Here is a 20068-nt window from a genome sequence, read left to right as displayed (position 1 = left end):
AAGAGAGGATAGCCAAGAAAGGAGCATAGAAATAACCTTTTGAATGGGGATGGATGGTGTAGAGCTCTTGGACATTTCTTTGTGCACTGTACCAAGTATAAAAGTCTAAAAATGCGGCTTACACAAATATTCTAAAACAAATTCATAAATCCTTAACATTACCCACAGTATAATCCAATTACTCTCCCCCACCAGATATAAAGATATAAATTTTATTTTAAAATTTTTATTATGAAATAGGATATATAAATATATGTATGCATTATATATATATATGCACACACAGACACACACACCTCTGCAGAAAAATGCACCAAACATCTGTATAACCAACATCGAGATCAAGAATCAGAACATTACTGGTACCCATAAACCCAATTCCCACTCCACCTCCCCCAATCACCATTCTTACTTTTATGATAATCATTTCCTTGCAATTATTTATTGTTCCACTGCTATACAACTTTCCCTAAACAACATAATTCCAAACTTTATGGATTGGCTAGACTTGTGTCTGGTTTCTATTTTGAAACACAGTAGTTGTGAGGTTTATCCATGTTGCTCTGTAAAACAACAGTTCATTGATTTTCTTTGCAGGTTAGAGTGATCACAATTTATCTGTTCTACCATTGATGTTCTACTGTTGTGTGGTTTCCATTTTTTTTTGCTCTAATAAATAATGCTGTTGTGAACACCTATGCACATGTATCCAGGTGCACAGGCACATGGATTTGGATCCATGAATAGAATTTCTGGATCATAGATTATAATGTAGCTTCAATTTTATTATTGTTGCAAAATTGTTTTCTGCAGAGGATGTATCAGTTTATATTCCTGCCAGCAGTGAGTGAGACTTCCCACTCCTCAACAGCTTCTTTAATACTTGGGTATTGTCAGGTTTCAGTTTTGCTGACCTGGTGTGTTTGTGTGGTGGTAGTAGTAGTGATCTAATTAATAGATCTTCGTTGTGATATTACTTTTGATTTTCTTGGTTACAAATGAAGCTGAGCACCTTTCTTGTATATTTTCTCCTTAGACTTTGTGTGATGACTGCTCAAATCTCTTGCCTATCTTTCTACTGAATTGACAACCCTCTTATAGATTTGTAGGGGTCTTTGGTATATTATAAATCATGATCCTTGTCCATCACTGTGAATTGTTGTCTCACTCTGTTCCTCATCTTGAGGTAGGTGAACTCAATATTTTCTTTTATGATTAGTGCATTTTTAGTCTTGTTTGAAAAATATTTTTTCCTTGAGGCCATGAAGAATAATCCCCTATAGTCTAAAAGTTTCATAGTTTTGCTTTTAACATTTAAGCCTATTCAACCCCAAACTGAGTTTTCTGAATGACATGATATAGAGTCAATTTCCTATTCCTCTCCTCCTTCTCCTATCTCTCCCTCTTTTGTATGGATGCCCAAAAGCCCCAGCACTGCCCATTGCTAGTGCCCTTTGTGATGTATCAAATGTCTATGTATGTATGTCCTGTTTCCTATTTTTTTTTCATTCTATTTTATGGGAATGTAAGTTTTTATGAAAAGAGGAGAGAGCTAAAGATAGTTTTGAGGCTGGGGCAACCAATGATCTCAGTGGGAATACCAACCACTTGACAGCAGTATGTCCCTGAAAGTTAGGGGGAAGAATAAAGAGCTAAGATATAAGACACACCTTTACAAAATAAATAGTTTTAAAAAAGATGCTACCTAGCTATGGCAAGAACTGGTGAAATGGGTACCCACACACTGCTTGTGAAAACTGGTTAAAGACTTTCGAAGAAAAATTTGTCTATATAACTATTTGCATTAGTAATTTCATTTCTGGGCACCTGCCATAAGGAAATACTTAAAAACGCACAAAAAGTTTCACACAAAGGTTTTCACATTGTTTATAAGGATAAAAAATTAGAAACCTCCAAAATGTCCAGTCATACTGGTGTTAAGTAAATTATGGTGCATCCATACAACAGAATAATATATAAAACCTAGAATAATGTTTGAGATGAGATTTTTAAAATATGGGGAAATGTTTCTGCAATACTTCTAAGAGGATGTCAAGTCACATATATAGTACAATCCCAAATAAGTAAAAGCAAAATGGATGATTTACAGGTATTTTTCTGCTTCTACATTATTCCCCTTCCTTTGCTTTACTGGATTAAAAAAAAAAAAACCTGACATACTACATATTCTTTGTAAGAAGTTAAGCTACAATGGAACATGTAAAAATGTGTAATAGTCATTGCTCCTCCAAAGCCCCAGTAACCAGGCTGGCTGTTTAGCAAGATCCTTTCCACCATCTTCTCCTGGAAGAAATCTCAAACTCAAATGTAGGAAACAAAATGAAAAAAAAAAAGCCTTGATATAGACAATATCAGGGTGTGGGCTGGGGAAACTATAATAAAAGCCCTGTTTGCTCAAAACTCCAGAATGACCCACCATAGTTAGAATCTGGATATAGCCCACTGGCCACCAGTTTCCACATGAGCACTGTAGATCATGTATTATTATTATTTTTAAATGGTTTTATTGAGATATAATTTACATACCAGAAAATTTACCCTTTAAAGTTACCCAATTAAAAGGTTTTTTGTATATTTACAGATTTGTGCATCTATCACCATAATCTAATTTGGGAATATTTTCATCCCAAATAGAAAACTTGTACCTATAGTAGTCACTCCCTATTAGTCATTTCTAACTTCTAGCCATAGGCAATCACTAATCTACTAGTCTGTGTCTATAGATTTGTCATTCAGATGGTTCACATAAATTGAATCATACAATATTTGGTCTTTTGTAAATAACTTTTTCATGAAGCAGAACGTTTTGAATTTCATCCATGGTTTAGCATATATCCATGATTCACTATTTCTTTTTTTTTTATTCACTATTTCTTAATGCCAAGTAATATTCTCTTGTATGAACATACTACATTTTGTTTATCCATTCATCACTTAATGGAATTTAGGTTGTTTCCACTTTTGGGTTATTCTGAATAATATTGCTATGAATATTTGCATATAATTTTTAGTGTGTAGAAATATTTTTTTATTACTCTATGTAGATACCTAGTAGTAGAATTGCTAGGTCATGTGGTAACTCTGTTTAAGATTTTGAGGAAATGCTAAACTATTTTCCAAAGTGGCTGCATCATTTTACATTCCACCAGCAGTGAGTTTTTCCACATCCTTGGGAGCACTTATTATTATCTACACTAATGCATGTGGAGTGGTATCTCATAGTGCTTTCAATTTGCATTTTCCTGATGACTAACAGTGTCAAGCATCTTTTCTTGTGCTTACTGACATTTCACATAATTTCTCTAGAGAAGTGTTCATTCCTTTTTGTTACTGAAATATATTCCATTATGTAGATATACTGCTGACATTCATCAGCTAATGGACATTTGGGTTGCATTCATCTTTTGGTTGTTACTGATAATGCTGCTATAAACATTCATGTAGAAGTTTTTCCACGGATATGTTTTCATTTTTCTTGGGTATATGCCTAGGTATGGAATTGCTGAATCATATGATGACTCTCTAATAGTCTGAGGAACTACCAGACTGTTTTCGAAGCACCTGCACCATATTATATTCCTATCAGCAGTATATGAGGGTTCTGATTCCTCCACATCCTTGTCAACACTTGCTATTTTATCCCATTCTGTATGCTGTCTTTTCATTTTCTTGAGGGTATCCTTTGAAGCATAAAAGTTTTGAAACTTGATGACATCAATTTATCTATTTTTCTTTTGTTGCTTACACTTTTGTTGTTACATCTAAAAATCTTTTGCCAAATCCAAGGTCATGAAGGTTTACCCATGTTTTCTTCAGAGTTTTTCAGCTTGTACATTTAGCTATTTTATCCTTTTTAAATTAGTTTATGTTTATGGTATGAAGGGTTCAACGTCATTCTTTTACATTTGGCTATTCATTTGTCCCATTTATTGAAAAGACTAGTCTTCCTCTAATTGTCTTACTACCTTTGTTGAAAATTAATTGACCATACATGTAAGGACTTATTCTTGGACTCTCAATCCTATTTCATTGATCTATCCTATGCCAGTACCAGATTGTCTTGATTACTGCAGTAGTGTAGTAATTCTGATATTGAGAAGTGTGAGTTCTTCGATTTTGTTTTCTTTTTTTTCAAGATTGTTTTGACTATTCTGGGTTCTTTGCATTTCAATATAAATTTTAGGATCTACTAGTCAATTTCTGCAAAAAGGCAGCTGGGATTTTGATAGGGATGGTGTTGAGTTTATTTATCACTTTGGAGAATATTGCCATTTAAACAATATTAAGTCCTCTGGTCCATGGATATGAGATATCTTTCACCTTATTTATATCTTCTTTAATTACCTTCAACAATGTGTTGTAGTTTTCATTGTACAAGTCTTGGACTTCTTTTGTTAAACTCATTCTTAAATATTTTATTTCTTTTGATGCTATTGTAAATTGAATTTTTTAATTTATATTTTCAGATTGTTGATTGCTAGCATATAAACAATTGAATTTTGTATATTATCTTGTATCCTGCAACCTTGCTGGTTTTTTAGTTTCAACAGTTTTTTGGTGAATTCATTAGAATTTTCTATATATAAGATCATGTCATCTGTAAATAGTGATGGTTTTATTTATTGTTCTTCCATGTGGGTACTTTTGTCATTTTTCTCTTGCATAATTGCCCTGGCTAGACCCTCCAGTACAATGTTGACTATAAGTGCTAAAAGCTGACATTTTTTATCTTGTTCCTAGATGTTAGGAGAAAATTATGCAAACTTCCCCTATTAAGTATGATGTTAACTGTGAGTTTTCTATAGATGCTCTTTATCAGGTTGAGGATTTTCCCTTCTATTCCTATTTTTAAAAACTTATTTTATCATAAAGTAATGCTGAATTTTGTCAAATGCTTTCTGCGTGTCTATTGAGATGATCAAATGCTTTCTTGTTCTTTATTGATATGGTATATCGCATTAATTGATTTTTGGATGTTAAACCAGTCTTGAATATTTGGGATAAATTTTATCTGATTTTATTATACGATGCCTGTTAGGTGCTGCTTGATTTGGTTTGCTAGCATTTTATTGAAAATGTTTTCATCTATATTCATAAAAGATATTGGTGTACAGTTTCCTTTTTTTATGATGTCTTTGACTGGTTTCAGTATAATACTGGTTTCATACAATAAGTTAAGATTTGTTCCCTCCCCTTTTGTTTTTTGTAAAGATTGGTATTAATTCTTTAAATGTTGGTAGAATTCACAAGTGAAGCCATCTGGGCCTGGGTTTTTCTTTGTGAGAAGTTTTAAGATTACTAATTCAATCTCTTTGCTTGTAATTGTTCTATTCAGATTATTTTGACTTGAGTCGGTTTTGGCAGTTTCTGTCTTTCTAGGAATTTGTTCATTTCATCTAACTTATCTAATGGGTTGGCATACCATTATTCATAGTATTCCCTTTTATTCATTTTAATTTCTGTGAGATGATATTCACCTTCCCTTTCTTATTTCTAATTTTAATAATTTATGTCCTCTCTTTTTTCTTAGTTATATAGAGATTTATCAATTTTGTTCTGGATTATGTATCACTTTTACAAGTGAACTATTATCAATAGACATAAAAAGTGAGAGGTAATCCCTACAATGGGAGGTGGGAGAACATTAAGATAAATTCAAGCTTTTGCTGCCCAATTCCTCCTAAGTGCCAATATGGTTGATCCCAAGTTTTTTTTCATAAAACCCTGTTCACCATTCTCTGCCTGGAGAGGTAGTCAGGTGGAGCTTGGGGATTGAGGAGAGTCATAGGGAGCTGATATCTTTGTCATCATGTACCAGCAGCAACAGGCCATAAGTTGTGAGCAGGGTTCATTTCACACCATGTCTCTGAAATAGAAGAAACCATGGTCTCATGTCCATTTGGTCTTGTGTCATAACTCACCTATACTGTTTTTGCCGTGTTTCCAGTTCCTTACGTCTGTGCTGCTTGAGAATGTGAATTTGGTCATCGCGGGCCAACTTTGCTGTGAGGAAAGAACAAGTGTGAGAAGAACCTAAGGAAAAATTATAACAAAGTCTAATATTCAGGTTTCCCTCAGACACCCAACACATGCTGAGTGTTCCACATGTATTATTTTATTTAAGTCTTAGAACACTCTCCTATTTTATCAAATGGGCTCAAGGAGGTTGAATAGCTTTTCCTTTAAACTTTATCCAAGGCCACACGCCCAATCAGTGAATTTTCAACACAAGACTCAAATCCCATGCCCCTTGTCATTCATTTGAAAAAAGACGAACCCTGTTCCTCCTCCTCCTGCCTGCTCACTCAGCAAGCCCTGGGAACCTGCATCTCATGACATAAGAATCATGTCCAGATGTCCAGATTCATGAGCTAGGCTTCTCATCAGACTTTATGGGGATAGGCCAATGATTCTTTGCCTCCCTTCTATAGGGACAGGGTATGTGCATCTCTGAGCTGCCTGTATATTTCCATCTGGGGGCTCTAACCTCCCACTCTGCCCCTCAGGACACTGCCTCGGTCAAGAATCCTGGGCCCCAGTTCACAGCTGCCTTTCATCTGTCTTTCCTCTCTTCATGGTCCTTGGTGGATTTCTTAAACCATTGCAGAATAGTTCACTCCTCTTCCCCTTGCAACTCTCATGCAGAATAGAAGTAGCAGCTGCCTGAAGGCTTCCCTGTTGCTTGAGGGAGCAGCAGAGAGTCATGGCTATTGTGTTTCTAAGTCAAGTTGGCTGCTTCCTGGAGAAATGTGTGACTTAAGTCCAAGAAACAGATGTCAATACTATTTAGTTCCGCGTGGTGCCTACATAGAGAATTGAGAATAAAGCTTATTTTAAAACAGTATATAGTATCCTAGGATGTGGGCTTTAGAAGAGATACCTGGGTTTAAGGTGTGGACTCAGGATCTGTCACTTAAAGCTGTGTGACCTTGAACAAGTTGCCTTGGCTTCCTTACAGGTGAAATGAAGATAATAATGCCTATTTCTAGGTTTATGATGGGGATCTAGTGATAGAATACAGTAAAGCACTCCAAACAGTGCTTGCAACCCAATAAATGGGAACAATGGTTATTGTCCTATAATCATAATAGACCTGAGCTTCATCTTCCTCCTACTGAGCTGGGACTTCAAAGACATCTAATCTCTCATGTCAGAGGAGCAGGTGGCTAAGAGCAGGGTCTGGAGCAGTTGGATTATGAATACTCTGTATATTATTATTTAAGATAAAGCTAGTGAACACAGTCAAGGGAATCTGAGTGGCAGAAATCCAGAGCTTCTCTTGGGAGGGGGACCTATAACAGTGCTTCTCCAGCTCTCTGTGTTAAGGGGCCAGGTTTTTAAAACTTTTGTTTCATCATAGACTGGTCTTTTTGTAAATACAATAAAAATTAGCTACTAGAAAAATAAAATGAAAAACAAACCAAAGACATTAAAAATGTAAGCCCTGTTTTTATTATTGAGTTGCTGTAAAAGTTTGTAAATGCCTACTTTCAGTCTCTGTACTTACCCCACTGCAGATCAGCCCCAACAGTTATTAGCCTACACTCCTGTCAAATGGCCACATGACAGAATAAATTTTGTGATCTTTTTCCTGCCATGAGGTCAGGGGACAAAAATCCTGTTGGCTCCAGTCATTCAGTTCAGAAATATTCTTAGAATTTGGTTTCTTAAGTTAAATTCCATGTCAGAAACAATGGGATATGGCCTGAGAATTTAAGAACGCCTTGTAGAGAACTTTTTCCTCCTTTGTCTTGGTTTTCTTGGCTAAAAAATGGGAGTTAATCATTCTCTTTTTATCTACCTTGCTTAGCTTCTGTAAAGAACAAATGAACTAGTGATAAGGAAATGCATCGTAACCAGGAAGTGCTGAATGGTGCCACTGATAGAAGCAGCAATGGATGCATATTCTCGTAGATGCACAGCACCTGAAGATTTATTTTTCCAAGTTTTGAGTGTGAGCAAACTGAAGGGCTGTGACTTGAGGTAAGGTGGAATTTTGCCGAGGCATGGATGCGACTTATGCATGTTAAGAGGCTAGTGTGCAAGGGGGAGTCATTCGGATAGCTAGCATCCTTGGTTGACTTCTGCCATTTGCTTCTCTCTCTTGTTCTCCATATCAGGCTAGCAGCATATCTCTTATGAAGAATGGCTTCCTTAAGAAGTGCCAGATTCGCATTTGAACATTTGAGGGTCTTGCTTAAGAGGGAAGAGTTTAGGTTCCTTTCTCTTTCAGCAGAAAGTGGGACTTCAGGTTTAACAATGGGTGACTGTGCTGATTGGGCCTGCCCATAGCTTCTCTGGAAGGGGGTCCCTGTAGCCCAAAACCTACTGTGACCTCACAGAAGGTACTGTGGGCCTGGGTATTTGTGAATCTGTAAAGCGATGCCTTGACATCTGGAGAACTGCCTACTTAGGTGTACGTCCCAGGGGTATTTGCTAGCAGGGAGCCTAGTTATCCTCTGGCAAAAAAAAAAAGACTGTTGCTCAGAGGGAGGACATGGCTGGTTATATGCCTGGGGACTCTCACTCTACCCTCTGAGCCTGGGGCTCATTAATACCAGGAGGAAGGTCACACCTCCCCACAGGTGCTTTGAGTCACAGAGCAATATACAATGATGACATTGTTATCATTCCCATGGATATAGTTCTTTGAGGAAGGGGAGGCCTACAAGCCCTCCAAGTTTCTGGAGAGCTCAGAGAGTGGAAGGGGCCTAAGCTGCTCACCTCGTCCATCTCTCAGGACAATTTCGCCCTCACCAGTGATCCAGCGGTAGCAGGGGAATTCTATGTAATCCCCATAGGGTGTCTTCAGCGTGACATACTTCAGGTACCAGTCGTCATGAATCCAGTACTTGCGCTTCTCAATTTTGATCAGTTGGATATCACCCAGTTCTTCATCTACTGTCACATCATAAGAATCAACCTGAGAAGGAGGAAAGGCATATCAGACCATCTGAGGTCTCCTGAGCCTGTGTGTCACCTTGAGTTAATTTAGCCAAGATGACTGCCAAATGCCTGTCTTCAGTAAGGCTCTGTGCTGTGCCATGCACCAGACTTTTAGATGACCCGTGTGTCTGCAGCCCTCGATGACAGATGGGGAAGGAAGGGTGAGAGGCTCAAAAACTGCATTGGGCCTTTCAAAGACCAGAAGGTTTGGGAATCTCTTGACTCCATGCCTTCTCAAGGTACTTTCTAAGCCAAATTTCACCAGTCCTTGAACTTTTTCCTTGGCAGAGAGTTCTCAGCATTCTAGGGGCAGAAGTGTTCATCCTGCATGCGACCCCAGGTGTTTTCCATCCGTCTCCCATCAAGCTGCCAGTAGAACTCTGAGAGGACTTTATAAAGGGAATGGGAAGTTGGATATTTTCATCAAACCTCTTGGCTCTTAGCACAGTGAACAGTTCACATGCCGTGGTTGCCACAAATGTCAGACACTTGTGGTTAGAAAGCAGAAGCCCCTACCCCCACTTCCTGTGCTCTGTGGTCTGAGCCTGGGTCCTGAGGACCAAGAAGCCAGGAGTGTATGTGAAATGACACTCCTTGATCCTTAACATGTATGCGAGTACATCTATCCTGCTAGGATGCTCATCTTTCAGAGTGGAAGAACTTCCTGTCCCACAGCACGTCCTGTGGGAGAGCAGGAGCCACAGAGAGGTCACAGAGAACACTGACTTCCAGGTCCTGTGGGACTTCAGGATGTAGCCTGTCTGTACCACAGGGCCTATTTGATTCCTGAGGAGAAGCCAGCAAGCTCCAGGTGCAGAGTTGATAAAAGAGTCCCAGTAGAAGGCTGGATGACCTGAGGAGCTGGAAGGAGGGGGAAAGAAAGGAAGGACACAACTCTGGTTGGGTGCCTCTGAGAGTGGAAAGAGGCAAGAGAGCCCTGATCTCAGGCAGCAGTGGGCCAAGACAGGAAGGTTCTGATGGGACATGAAGCCCACTCTAGTCCCCATCTGCCAGGGGGATCTGCAGAGACCTCAGCCCTCATATGAGGCCAAGAGATTCCCACAGGAGTGCAGGGAGGTCAGTGAGGGACAGAAGGTGAAGTGAGCCAGGTGTCAGGGCAGCATGGCCAGCCTTAGGGGATGCCAAAGTGACTGATCTTGAGCCTCAGCAAATTGCTTCACTCCCTGAGGCTCTGTTTCTTCATCTATCTAGGGGAGATAATGCCTGGTTTTCAGGACCATTGAGAAATCAATGCTTGAATGGGCTCCTTTCTTCAAGGTCGCAGGCCACTGGCTGCTGTATACATCAGAACCACCTAGTCCTCCCTCTCTGACTCCTGGGGAGGGGAATTCAAAGGTATCAGGCCCTTCAGTGCCTATGAGCCGCTGTGAGCTAGCCTGGGCCCCTGCACTGAGATCCATCTCTGACTACACATGCTAAATTGAGTAGCCAGAAGTAGATGTTGGAGGAAGAAACTGAGACTGTAAGCTCAAAACTTCTTAGCTCAAAACCTGGAGGGAATTCCTGTGAGGGTGGAAAAGGAGCTGTGAGCCAAAGGGAGAACAGGAGGTATTTTCAGTGCTGGAAGTGCAAACCCAGCAGAGGGAAGTCAGCATGTGGTCAGGCCTGAGTCTAGGCCAGGGTTAGTTGCTCCAGAGGAAGTGGCTTTCCTGTGGCTTTGAGGGGCTGGAGTGGGGGTGAAGGTGTCTGGCACCAAGAAGTCTGGGGCCAAGGGGGAGAGGGTGGCCATTCTAAAGTAACAGGTGCCATAAGCATCTGAGGTGGACATACTCATGGGAAGGGGGAGCCTAGCACCTTGGAATGCAAAAGGAAGGGAGATGGGGCTCAGAGAGCCTCTTCAGGACTGGGTGATTATCAGAGGGAAGGCCAGATGTCTGGCTGGGGGTGGTGATTGACAAGGAAGAAATGGAACAACTTCTCTGAGGGAGGGGAAAGCAGTGTCATCCTTCAGCACACCTGTGGTACAGTCACAGGAGAAAAGGGTCTTCCAGATCCCTCTTCCCTACCTACCACTTCAAGCCTGACAGTGTTGCTTTGGAGTTTCACCTGGGACAGACTAAACAAACTCACGGGGACTCAATATGCCATCTGATGGGGCCTTTGGCAGAGAAAGAGTGATAGACCTACCAGCCTGCCTTGTCTCTGGCTGACCCTGGCTTCAGACCCAGTACTACAGGAGGTGAACAAGGGTCCAAGGGATTCAGCCACACCCAAATTGGGAGTCTTTAGGGACAAAGTCTGATGACTATAGCTCTGGTATCCAAGGGACCCACTATTAGAGAGTTGCATAGGGTAGAGAAAGGCCTCCAGGAAGATTGCAGGGTCCTGTGCAATCGCTGTGCATTAAACAGCAAAGTCAGGTCTTAGGAAGGTGCACAGTCCTTAGGAAGAGTGTGCTCACTTTACTCCCTCCTCTCTGTGGGCCAGTACACTGGGTGGCTGCTGTGTTTTCCCCTGACACATTGCATGCTAATGTCCATTCTGCACAGTGGAGACTATCAACAGTGGATGGTCCATTATAGGCCCTCAGTATAAATATAGTACATGTGCATGGCTGCGTGGGATGGTTCCCATTTTACTGAGGCTCAGAGTGGTCAGGCAGTTACCATGCCAGTGAGTGATTGTTGCTCCATGATTAGAATCCACACCTGTGTAAAGGCCAAGTCCCGATTCCTCCCACTGTTCCCCACAGCCACATGGTGAGAAAAGACCTGGACTGGGAGCCAATGACCTGGTTCTGAGCTCTGGTTCAACCCCTTGATGGAATATGAAGGGGCACTATGGAGGTGGGGTAGAAGGATGGAAGGACATGGAAAAGCTTCCTAAGAGATGGCATTTGAGGTTGCTCTTGGGAGCTGGTAAGATTTCAGAGGTGAGGTGAACGGGATGAGAAGGATAGGCAAAACATTTTGGATGTAGGAAATGAGAGAGCAAGATCCCCAAAATGGAGAGGAGGCAGCTGGAGCACAGAGTTCCTTGGGGCAGAGGCAGTAGGTTCTGTAGTTAGATGCTAGAGAGAGATGTAGAGCCAGGGAAACATGCAATTCACAGTTTGATTTCACTGTTGCTCTCAATTCTTTTGAAGATTTCAGCAAAATGTTAGCTGGTCAGTTTTCATTTGATCTTTATATCAGCATTTTAAGAAAGATTTCATTTTGTCTCTGCCGCAGTTTCCTCTGTTGGAGCAAGGAAAGTCAGGGCATGACCAAGCCTGGGATGCCCATTTTGAAGGGGGCTGATAAGGGGCCAATGGGGTTGGAAGGGAGGGGAGGAGGCTGTGGAGTAGAGAGGGAGATTAAGGCATGGACAAAGGAGAGACTGGGGCAGAGAGAGAGAGAACAGTGGTTAAGGAGATTAAATGGGTAGAAAATTGGGGAGCAGGGATAAATGGGAGACAAAGTGGAAGGGAGAAAATGGAACAGAAAAGAAGAGAGAAATAGAGACCTTGGGGAACTGTGGGAAATAAGGAGTAGACAAAGGAAGAGGAGGAGGAAGTGGAGGCAGAATGCAGGGAAGAAAAGGGACAGAGAGGAAAGGCAGGGATAGAGATTGAGAATCAAAAGGAAATATTTATTCTTCATTAATATATTTTGAGAAGGAGGTATTCTAGAATGTATTCTTCATGACTATAAGAATATTCACTGAATACTTAAGAAGTATATATATTTGTAAGAACTGTTTACACTTACTGAGTATATTTAAGGACAATAAACATCACTCTATTGAGCTTAGCTTTCCTAAAAGTACCGTCATTTCCTAAAATGGGTCAAAATTCCCCAGAAATCTTCAAATCTGTTGAAGTCATCCCATCTGACATGAATTACTTTAAATCAACAGAGTTAAACACATCAATTTGTTAAATTTGCCTATACTTGGCCTACTCTCTGGGGTTCACAGCCGGGGCTTTCCCCAGCTGACAGAGGGGCAGCAATGAAGGTGGACTGTTTACAAGAGAATCTCACCTGCGAAGGACTCAGATGCTCAGGCCTATCCTGAATCACTATGCAGAACTCTGATGAGAATAACCAGGGATCTGTGACTAAATTTATTGAGAAAAATCACTATTGTCCATTATTTGACTGCATTGTGCAAGGGGAAGCGGGGGTGTTGACCTGCTACTGAGCTGGAAATAACTGAATGGTTGCCTGGAAACAGTCTTTACTGTTGCTAATCATAATGATTACAACACTTTTCTAGTAAAATGGGATAGCTTTATCTTCTCAGCAACTATTCTTTCTAAGTTTCTTTCACCTTTACCTAAACAGGACAGATTGTCCTTAAAGAGACTTTGGCTGGAGAATCAGGAAGTAGCTTTGGTCTGTGCAAGACAAAGTGTGGAGTAATTTTGCATCAACAGGAACTTTCTCAAAAGCTGATCTTTTCAAAGAGCCTTTCAGAACCACCTGGTTCCCCTGTAGTGCAGTAGCCCCTTCCTGACTTGCCCCTCTCACTGCAATGGAAATGTGACATGCAAATCTCTCCTGAAATTTGCTTCTGGGACACTCACTGATGTGTTTAATCACAATGGCATTTGAATCAATTCTCAGGGCTAGGAAGACAGAAGAGAGGAAGGGAAGTAATGAACTGAACAATGATTTCATCCCTCTTCCAACAACCTGTTATCCGGAGAAGCCACAAATGGAGTGCCCTGTGCTGCAGCGAGCACACTATGTGTGAAAAACAGGGCCCACGGTGGCTTGCTTATAAAAGGGAAATATTCTGTATCCTGTCCTCCTCCCTCAGTTATTGGGGGAATCCATGAAATAACAGAAATAAATGAAGGTACTTCAGAAATGGCAAAAGGTATCACCATTCCAAATGGATCACTCATTAGCCCTACTGCACTTCCGTACTCAGGGCCAGTTTCCTGATTGGGAAAACCAAACAATAAGAGGTTGTTCTTATACATAATGCCAAACTCTTCTTGAAGGGAACTCAAGCCAGAATAATGTCCTGAACTGGTAAGTGCTGAGTTGGCTTACAGCAAGGTTCTGAGGCTCCAGGGTAGGAATCAACCCCACTTTGAGTTTGGTACTTGGAAAAGGAGTGAACTATTATTTACTTTAGGCTCTAGAGACCTGAAGCACACTTTACACATTTTATCAAAGAAGTATTTGGTTGAGCCATATAAATTTTCTGTTTTGTTTTTCAAACATAATCAACTACAAACAATTTTATATGGTTTGACCTTACAATAAAGGAAGAAGTGAGAAGACAGCTATGTGAAGTCTAAATCTTTCTGGTCCAGTTTGGGAGCTGGGGGTAGTGGAGGGGAGCAGATATTCCCTGGGCACTTGTAGCATGTCTGGACTATCATAATAGTCATTTACTTCACACCTCCTATGTGCTTGCCATTGAGCTGGGTGTGTCACTAAACACTCAGTGAGGACTGTGACCTGCTATGTTCATGAAGAGAGTCACAGGGCTAGAATTCATGCCCAGGCCAGCATCAGGAGCCTGTTTCTGAACAAGGGCATTTGTGCATGGCCTCGCACAGCACCTGGCACCACATAGAGGTGCAATAAACATTGGTTTCCTTTGCTCCCTGAACTCCTCCAGCTCCAGGGTCTCCAGTGAGGAAGGAAGAGAAGTCCTCATCCCTCTTCTTTCTCCATTGAGCCTTCACACCTCAGATGGAATGCTCCCTGGTGTACACTCTGCTAGGAACTGGCGACAACTTCTGGGTTTGCAAGACTTCTCCTTGCTTGGGTTCTCTTGTTCCTTCCCTCTAAATTCCTCTGGAGACCTGCCCTCAGAATGCGAGCTGCTCAGGTGTGGAGAAAACTGGTAGTGCCACTCTAGGCCACTAACTGGCCGTGGGCTCAACCAGGACTCCTGAATTAGCCTGAAGCCAACCCTTCCATTTAACATTTGGGGAAACTGAGGCCGAGAGATGACAGAGTGAACTAGTGCTCAGGCCCAGATGGAACCCAGGCTTCTGGGCCACGGACCTGCTCTTTCTTCCATAGTTTGTGGCTTCACAACAGGGCAAGGACCTGGAGGATCCATGAGTACCACCCCTTCCCGCCACCAGCTCGTGGAAGGAACCCTAAGAAGTGGAAGTGGGGTACTAGTAACGCTGCCCACAGCACTTACCCAGTTAGGGGCCTTCTCAGAACCTCAGATCCCCATCTGTGAAATGAAGAGCAAACCTTGCATCTTCTCTTGTTCCCTGGGGAGGAGAGACTCACCCTGGAAGCCCCTGCCCCCTACCTTGGGTCCCCGCTTCCGAGACCGGGTCCTGGACGCGCTTTCACTGGTTCCAAATCTCCGAGAGGAGTAACTGGACGCTTCCCCAGACTCATCCCTGCCACCTCCATGCGTCTCGGCCTCTGTCGGCCTCCCTCTGCTTTAGTCCCACCCCTCCCCAGGTTCCCCCAACCCAGTCGGACCCCGTGCCCTCACCGCGCCGCGCTCAAAGTCGTTGTAGAAGGGCTTGTCCAGCAGGTGCTTCTCGCTGCAGCCCGCGGAGCCCACGAGGCTGAGGTAAATGTAGTCGTCGGTGCCAGCAAACCACTGGCTGCCGGTGGCCACAGTGACAGTGTAGGAGGGCATGGTGGAGGGCAGCGAGCGCTACTGGACCTGAACGCAGCTAGCTCTAGGAGCCTCTCTGCACAGGTCTCAGCGCATCAGCACCACCTCGGGGCACCCGCGCGCGGCTTCCTTCTGGCTGGCCCAGGCCCCGCCTTCGGCCCCGCCCCCCTGCAGTTCTGACCTCGCTTGAACCTCCTCTGACACTGCCGGAGTCAGCCATTCCTGCCTCGTAGCGCTTGCTTGGCTTGGCGTCTGCTTTAGTCTTCAGGGGACTGGGGCAACCTCAGCTGCCATCCCCTCGTCCATGCATCCATGCATCTACGCGTCTGTCCATCAGTCCGTGCGTCCGTTCATCCATCCATCCACCCAACCGCCCACTCACTCAGTCTCTCATTCATTGTTATCACTTTTCACCCTTCCTTCCTGCCTCAGCTTCTGTCACTGCCAGGCTCCAGTGAGGGGACAGGGTTGGGCCCCGGGGACCCCTAGAAAATGAGACATGCTCCTGCTCTCACCAAGTTCCCAGTGTGAGTGGGAGGCTGTGCGACAGGGACAAACACCTGTGTGTTCCGGAAGTCTACAGCAGGAAGAGGAACCCACCTGAGGAGTCAGGAAGACTTTCTGGAGATCACACCTAAGCTAATACTGAGGGTGAGCTGAGACTTCTGTCAGCATTAGCTTCTCCCACAGGCTCGACTGAATGTTGCTCTGGGACAGGTGCTGGTGGGCACCGAGGTGAGTCAGATGCCAGCCATGCTCAGGCCATTAGATTGTCCATTTATAGCGAGAGGCAGGGAAGCCAGAGAGAGGGAGGCCAGAAGAGAAAAATCCAAATCTGGATAGCTGCAGGTTGTCCGGAGAAGTCAGTGAGCTTTCAGAGATGAGGGGCTGAAGAAACTCGATCAGATTTTAGTGTGACTAGATTTATTCATCAAAAGACAGGCACCAAGGGGATTCTCTGGCAATCAAATTGGGGGACATGAAAGGTCTGGGCACAGCCTAGATGGGGGCAGATGAAGATAGCACAAGAGTGAAACTCACCTCCTGCTAGGCAAGATATATTCTCCAGGATACCTTGGAGGTGATATGAAGGATGGCTATGGAATTACCCTTCAAATTTAATAACAAAATGACTTTTTTTTTTTAAAAAAGGAAATACACTATATTTTTGACAAAAGTAATGAACTATCATTGTAGAAAATATAGAAAAGTTTGAAATAAAAAGATTCTTAACAACATCCAGAAAAAGCAATTAGTAAAAATTCATTACATTAGATTTTTTTGTACTATTAAAAGCACATTGTATGTGCAGCTTCATGTCATATTTTCAATTTCCTTAGTATTACAACATATATTTTCCTAGGATTTCATTTTTTAAATATTTTAAAGACAGTATGATATTTAATTATATAGATATAGCACTTAATTAATCCACTATTATAAGACATTTAGGTTGCTTGCACCCATAAAAAATATGGTACATATTTTGTGCTTAAAACATGAACAGAATATTTTTCTTAAGATAAGGACTTAGGAATCAGACAAAGCATATAACCATTTTGAGACCTTTGTTACATGTTATTAAGCTACAGTCCCAAGGGCTGTGTTAATTTACATTTGCCATTTACTCTCATGCAGAATGTGGAATATTTGTCTCATAGGAATTTTGCCATCACGGGAAAGTTTCTAAAATTCTCTGTCTTTCTCTGCCCTCCTGCCTGGACTGTAACAACAGTTTCCTACCTAATAATCCCTCTACTTCTGGTCTAACAACTGCCCCACTCCCCTCTAATTCCCTAGCCAGTTATTTTCCTGTGACATAAATGGGATGGATCATCTCACTGCCTTACTTGAAGTTCATCATTGCTTTCTTTCTTTAAAATATTTTACAACTTTATTGAGATGTAATTAGCATGACATTCAATTCACTCACTTAGTGTACAATTCAATGGTGTTTAGCAATATTCACAGAGTTCTGAGACCTCCACCATTATTAAGTTTAGAGCATTTTCACCACCCCATTAGCAGTCACTTGCCATTTCCCCCCTCATCCTTCCAGCCTGGGCAAACACTAATATACTTTCTGCCTTTATAGATTTGCCTATTTTAGATCTTTTGTATGAATGCAATTATACAATATGTGACCTTTTGTGACTAGCTTCTTTCACTTAAAATAATTTTTTCAATGTTCATCCATGTTGCAGAATGTATCAGTGTATTCCTTCTTGTTGCTGAATAATCTGCTATTTTATGTATACACCATATTGTGTTTATCCATTGATGAGATAATGGGAATTTGAGTTTTTTCACTTTGGGGCTATTATTAATGATGATGCTATAAACATTCATGTATAAATTTTTGTGTGGATGCATGTTTTTAGTTCTCTTGGGGAGATGACTACGAGTGGAATTGCTGAGTCATATGGTAACTCTATGTTTAGTATTTTTAAGAAATGCCAGATTGTTTTCCAAAGTGGCTATGCCATTTTATATTTTCATCAGTGATGTATGAGGTTCCATTTTCCCACATCATTGCCAACACTTTATATTCTTTGTAAAGTGGTATTTCATTGTCATTTTGATGTACCACTTCTTCAACATGTTTATTGACTGTTTGCATATCTTCTTTGGAGAAACGTATATTCAGGGTTTTGACCCATTTTAAAAAGTAGCTTATCTTTTTATTATTGAATTGTAAGTGTTCACACAACCTGAATAGGTTTCTTATCAACTACATTATTTACAAATATTTTGTTGCTTTGGTGGGTTGTCTTTTCACTTTTTAAAAGTTTTATTAAATTTATTGGGGTGACATTGTGTGTGATGTATTATTGCATTGTATGCTTGAAACCTATATAATTTTATTAACCAATGTCTTTTCACTTTTTGATGGCTATGTTTGAATTACAAAAATTTTTCATTTTGAATAAGCTCAATTTATATATTATTTCTTTTGTTGCTTGTGGTTTTAGTACCATATCTAAGAGACTGTTTCCTATGCTAAGGTCACAGAGACTTACTCCTATATTTTTTATAAGAATTTTACAGTTTTAGTCTTTCATTTATACCTTTGATCCATTTTGCTAAATTTTATGTGTGGTATGACATAAGGATCCAAATTCATGCTTTTGCATGTGTTTATCAGTTGCCCGGGTACCATTTTAAAAAAGATGATTCTTTCTCCATTACATTGTCTTTGTACCTTAATAAAAAGGTAACTCACCATTGCTGTAAGTGTTTATTTCTTGGCTATTAATTCTATTCTGCTGACTAATATGTGTATCATATGTTAGTGCCACACTGTCTTAATTGCTGTAAATTTATAGTAGGTTTTGAAATTGGGAAGTGTGAATTCATGTTGTTCCTTATTTTTTGAGAATATTTTGGTTTTCTGTGTCCTTTGAAATTTTATATAAATTATAGAATCAATTTATCAATTTTTTTGCAAAAAAATAAGGCAGGAAGCTGGGATTTGCATTGGGATTGCATTAAAGTTGTAGATCAGTTTGGGTAGTATTGCTATCTTAACAATATTAAGTCTAATGAACCAGAAATATGGACTATGTCTCAATTTATTTAAATCTTTTCTAATTTATTTCAATAATGTGTTCTAGTTTCCAGTGTATTCAGGAATATTTTATATGTTTTTTAAAGGAAAGTGATTTGTCTGTTTGTTTATTTATTTGTTTGTTTGTTTATTTTTTGTTTTTTTTTCTACCAGCTTTATTAAGGTATAATTGACAAATAAAAATTGCATATATTTAAAGCATATAGTGTGAAATTTTTATATACAGATGCATTATGAAATGATTACCTCAATCAAGCCAATGAACACATCTGTTACTTCACATAGTTACCATTTTTTGGTATGATGAGAACAGAAGATCAACTTTACCAGCAAATTTTAAATTACAACACAATATTATTAATTATAGCTGTTATTCTGTACATTAGATCCCCAGAACTTATAACTGAAAATTTGTACCTTTTGACCAACCTGTCCTTGCATTCTCGCCCCCTAGACCCTTGTAATCACTGCTCAACTCTCTTGTTCTGAGTTTTACTTCTTTATATTCCACATAAATAAGTGAGATCATGCAGCATTTGCTTTCTGTGTCTGGCTTACTTACTTAGCATAATGTCCATGTTCATCCATGTTATTAGAAATGGCAGAATTTTCTTTTTTTTATGGCTGAATAGTATTCCATTGTGTGTGTGTGTGTGTGTGTGTGACATTTTCTTTACCCACTCGTCCACTGACAGATATTTAGCTTTTCTCCATATCTCAGCTATTGTGAAAAATGCTGCAATGAACATTGAAGTGCAGCTATCTCTTTAAGACACTGATTTCATTCCCTTTGGATATATATCCAGAAGTGGGATAGCTGGATCATATGATGGTTCTGTTTTTAATTTTTGAGGACTTGTCATACTATTTTCCATAGTGGCTGCTACAATTTAAACTCCCACCAGCAGTGCACAAGTGTTCCCTTCCACATCCTCGTGAACACTTGTTATCTTTTTTCTTTTTGATAATAGCCATCCT

General features: G+C 40.7%; 1 protein-coding gene across 2 annotated transcripts in view; it reads right to left on the bottom strand.

Annotated features, from left to right (window-relative positions):
- ALOX5 (arachidonate 5-lipoxygenase) overlaps positions 1-15640 on the bottom strand; it is a 48488-nt gene extending 32848 nt beyond the window's left edge. For both annotated transcript variants that reach the window (XM_016140933.2, XM_016140934.2), the window contains exons 1-3: positions 15394-15640; positions 8746-8944; positions 5943-6024 (exon numbers count right to left, since the gene is read on the bottom strand). In XM_016140933.2, the coding sequence (XP_015996419.1) occupies positions 5943-6024; positions 8746-8944; positions 15394-15543 (431 nt within the window). In that variant the 5' untranslated portion in view covers positions 15544-15640. The remainder of the gene's footprint in view (positions 1-5942; positions 6025-8745; positions 8945-15393) is intronic.
- Between the last annotated feature and the right edge of the window lie 4428 nt (positions 15641-20068).

This window comes from Rousettus aegyptiacus, unplaced genomic scaffold, assembly GCF_014176215.1.
Source record: "Rousettus aegyptiacus isolate mRouAeg1 unplaced genomic scaffold, mRouAeg1.p scaffold_m13_p_6, whole genome shotgun sequence".
NCBI lineage: Eukaryota > Metazoa > Chordata > Mammalia > Chiroptera > Pteropodidae > Rousettus > Rousettus aegyptiacus.
The sequence above is the reverse complement of the archived record's forward strand: the minus strand, read 5'-3'. Positions and strand labels throughout refer to the sequence as shown.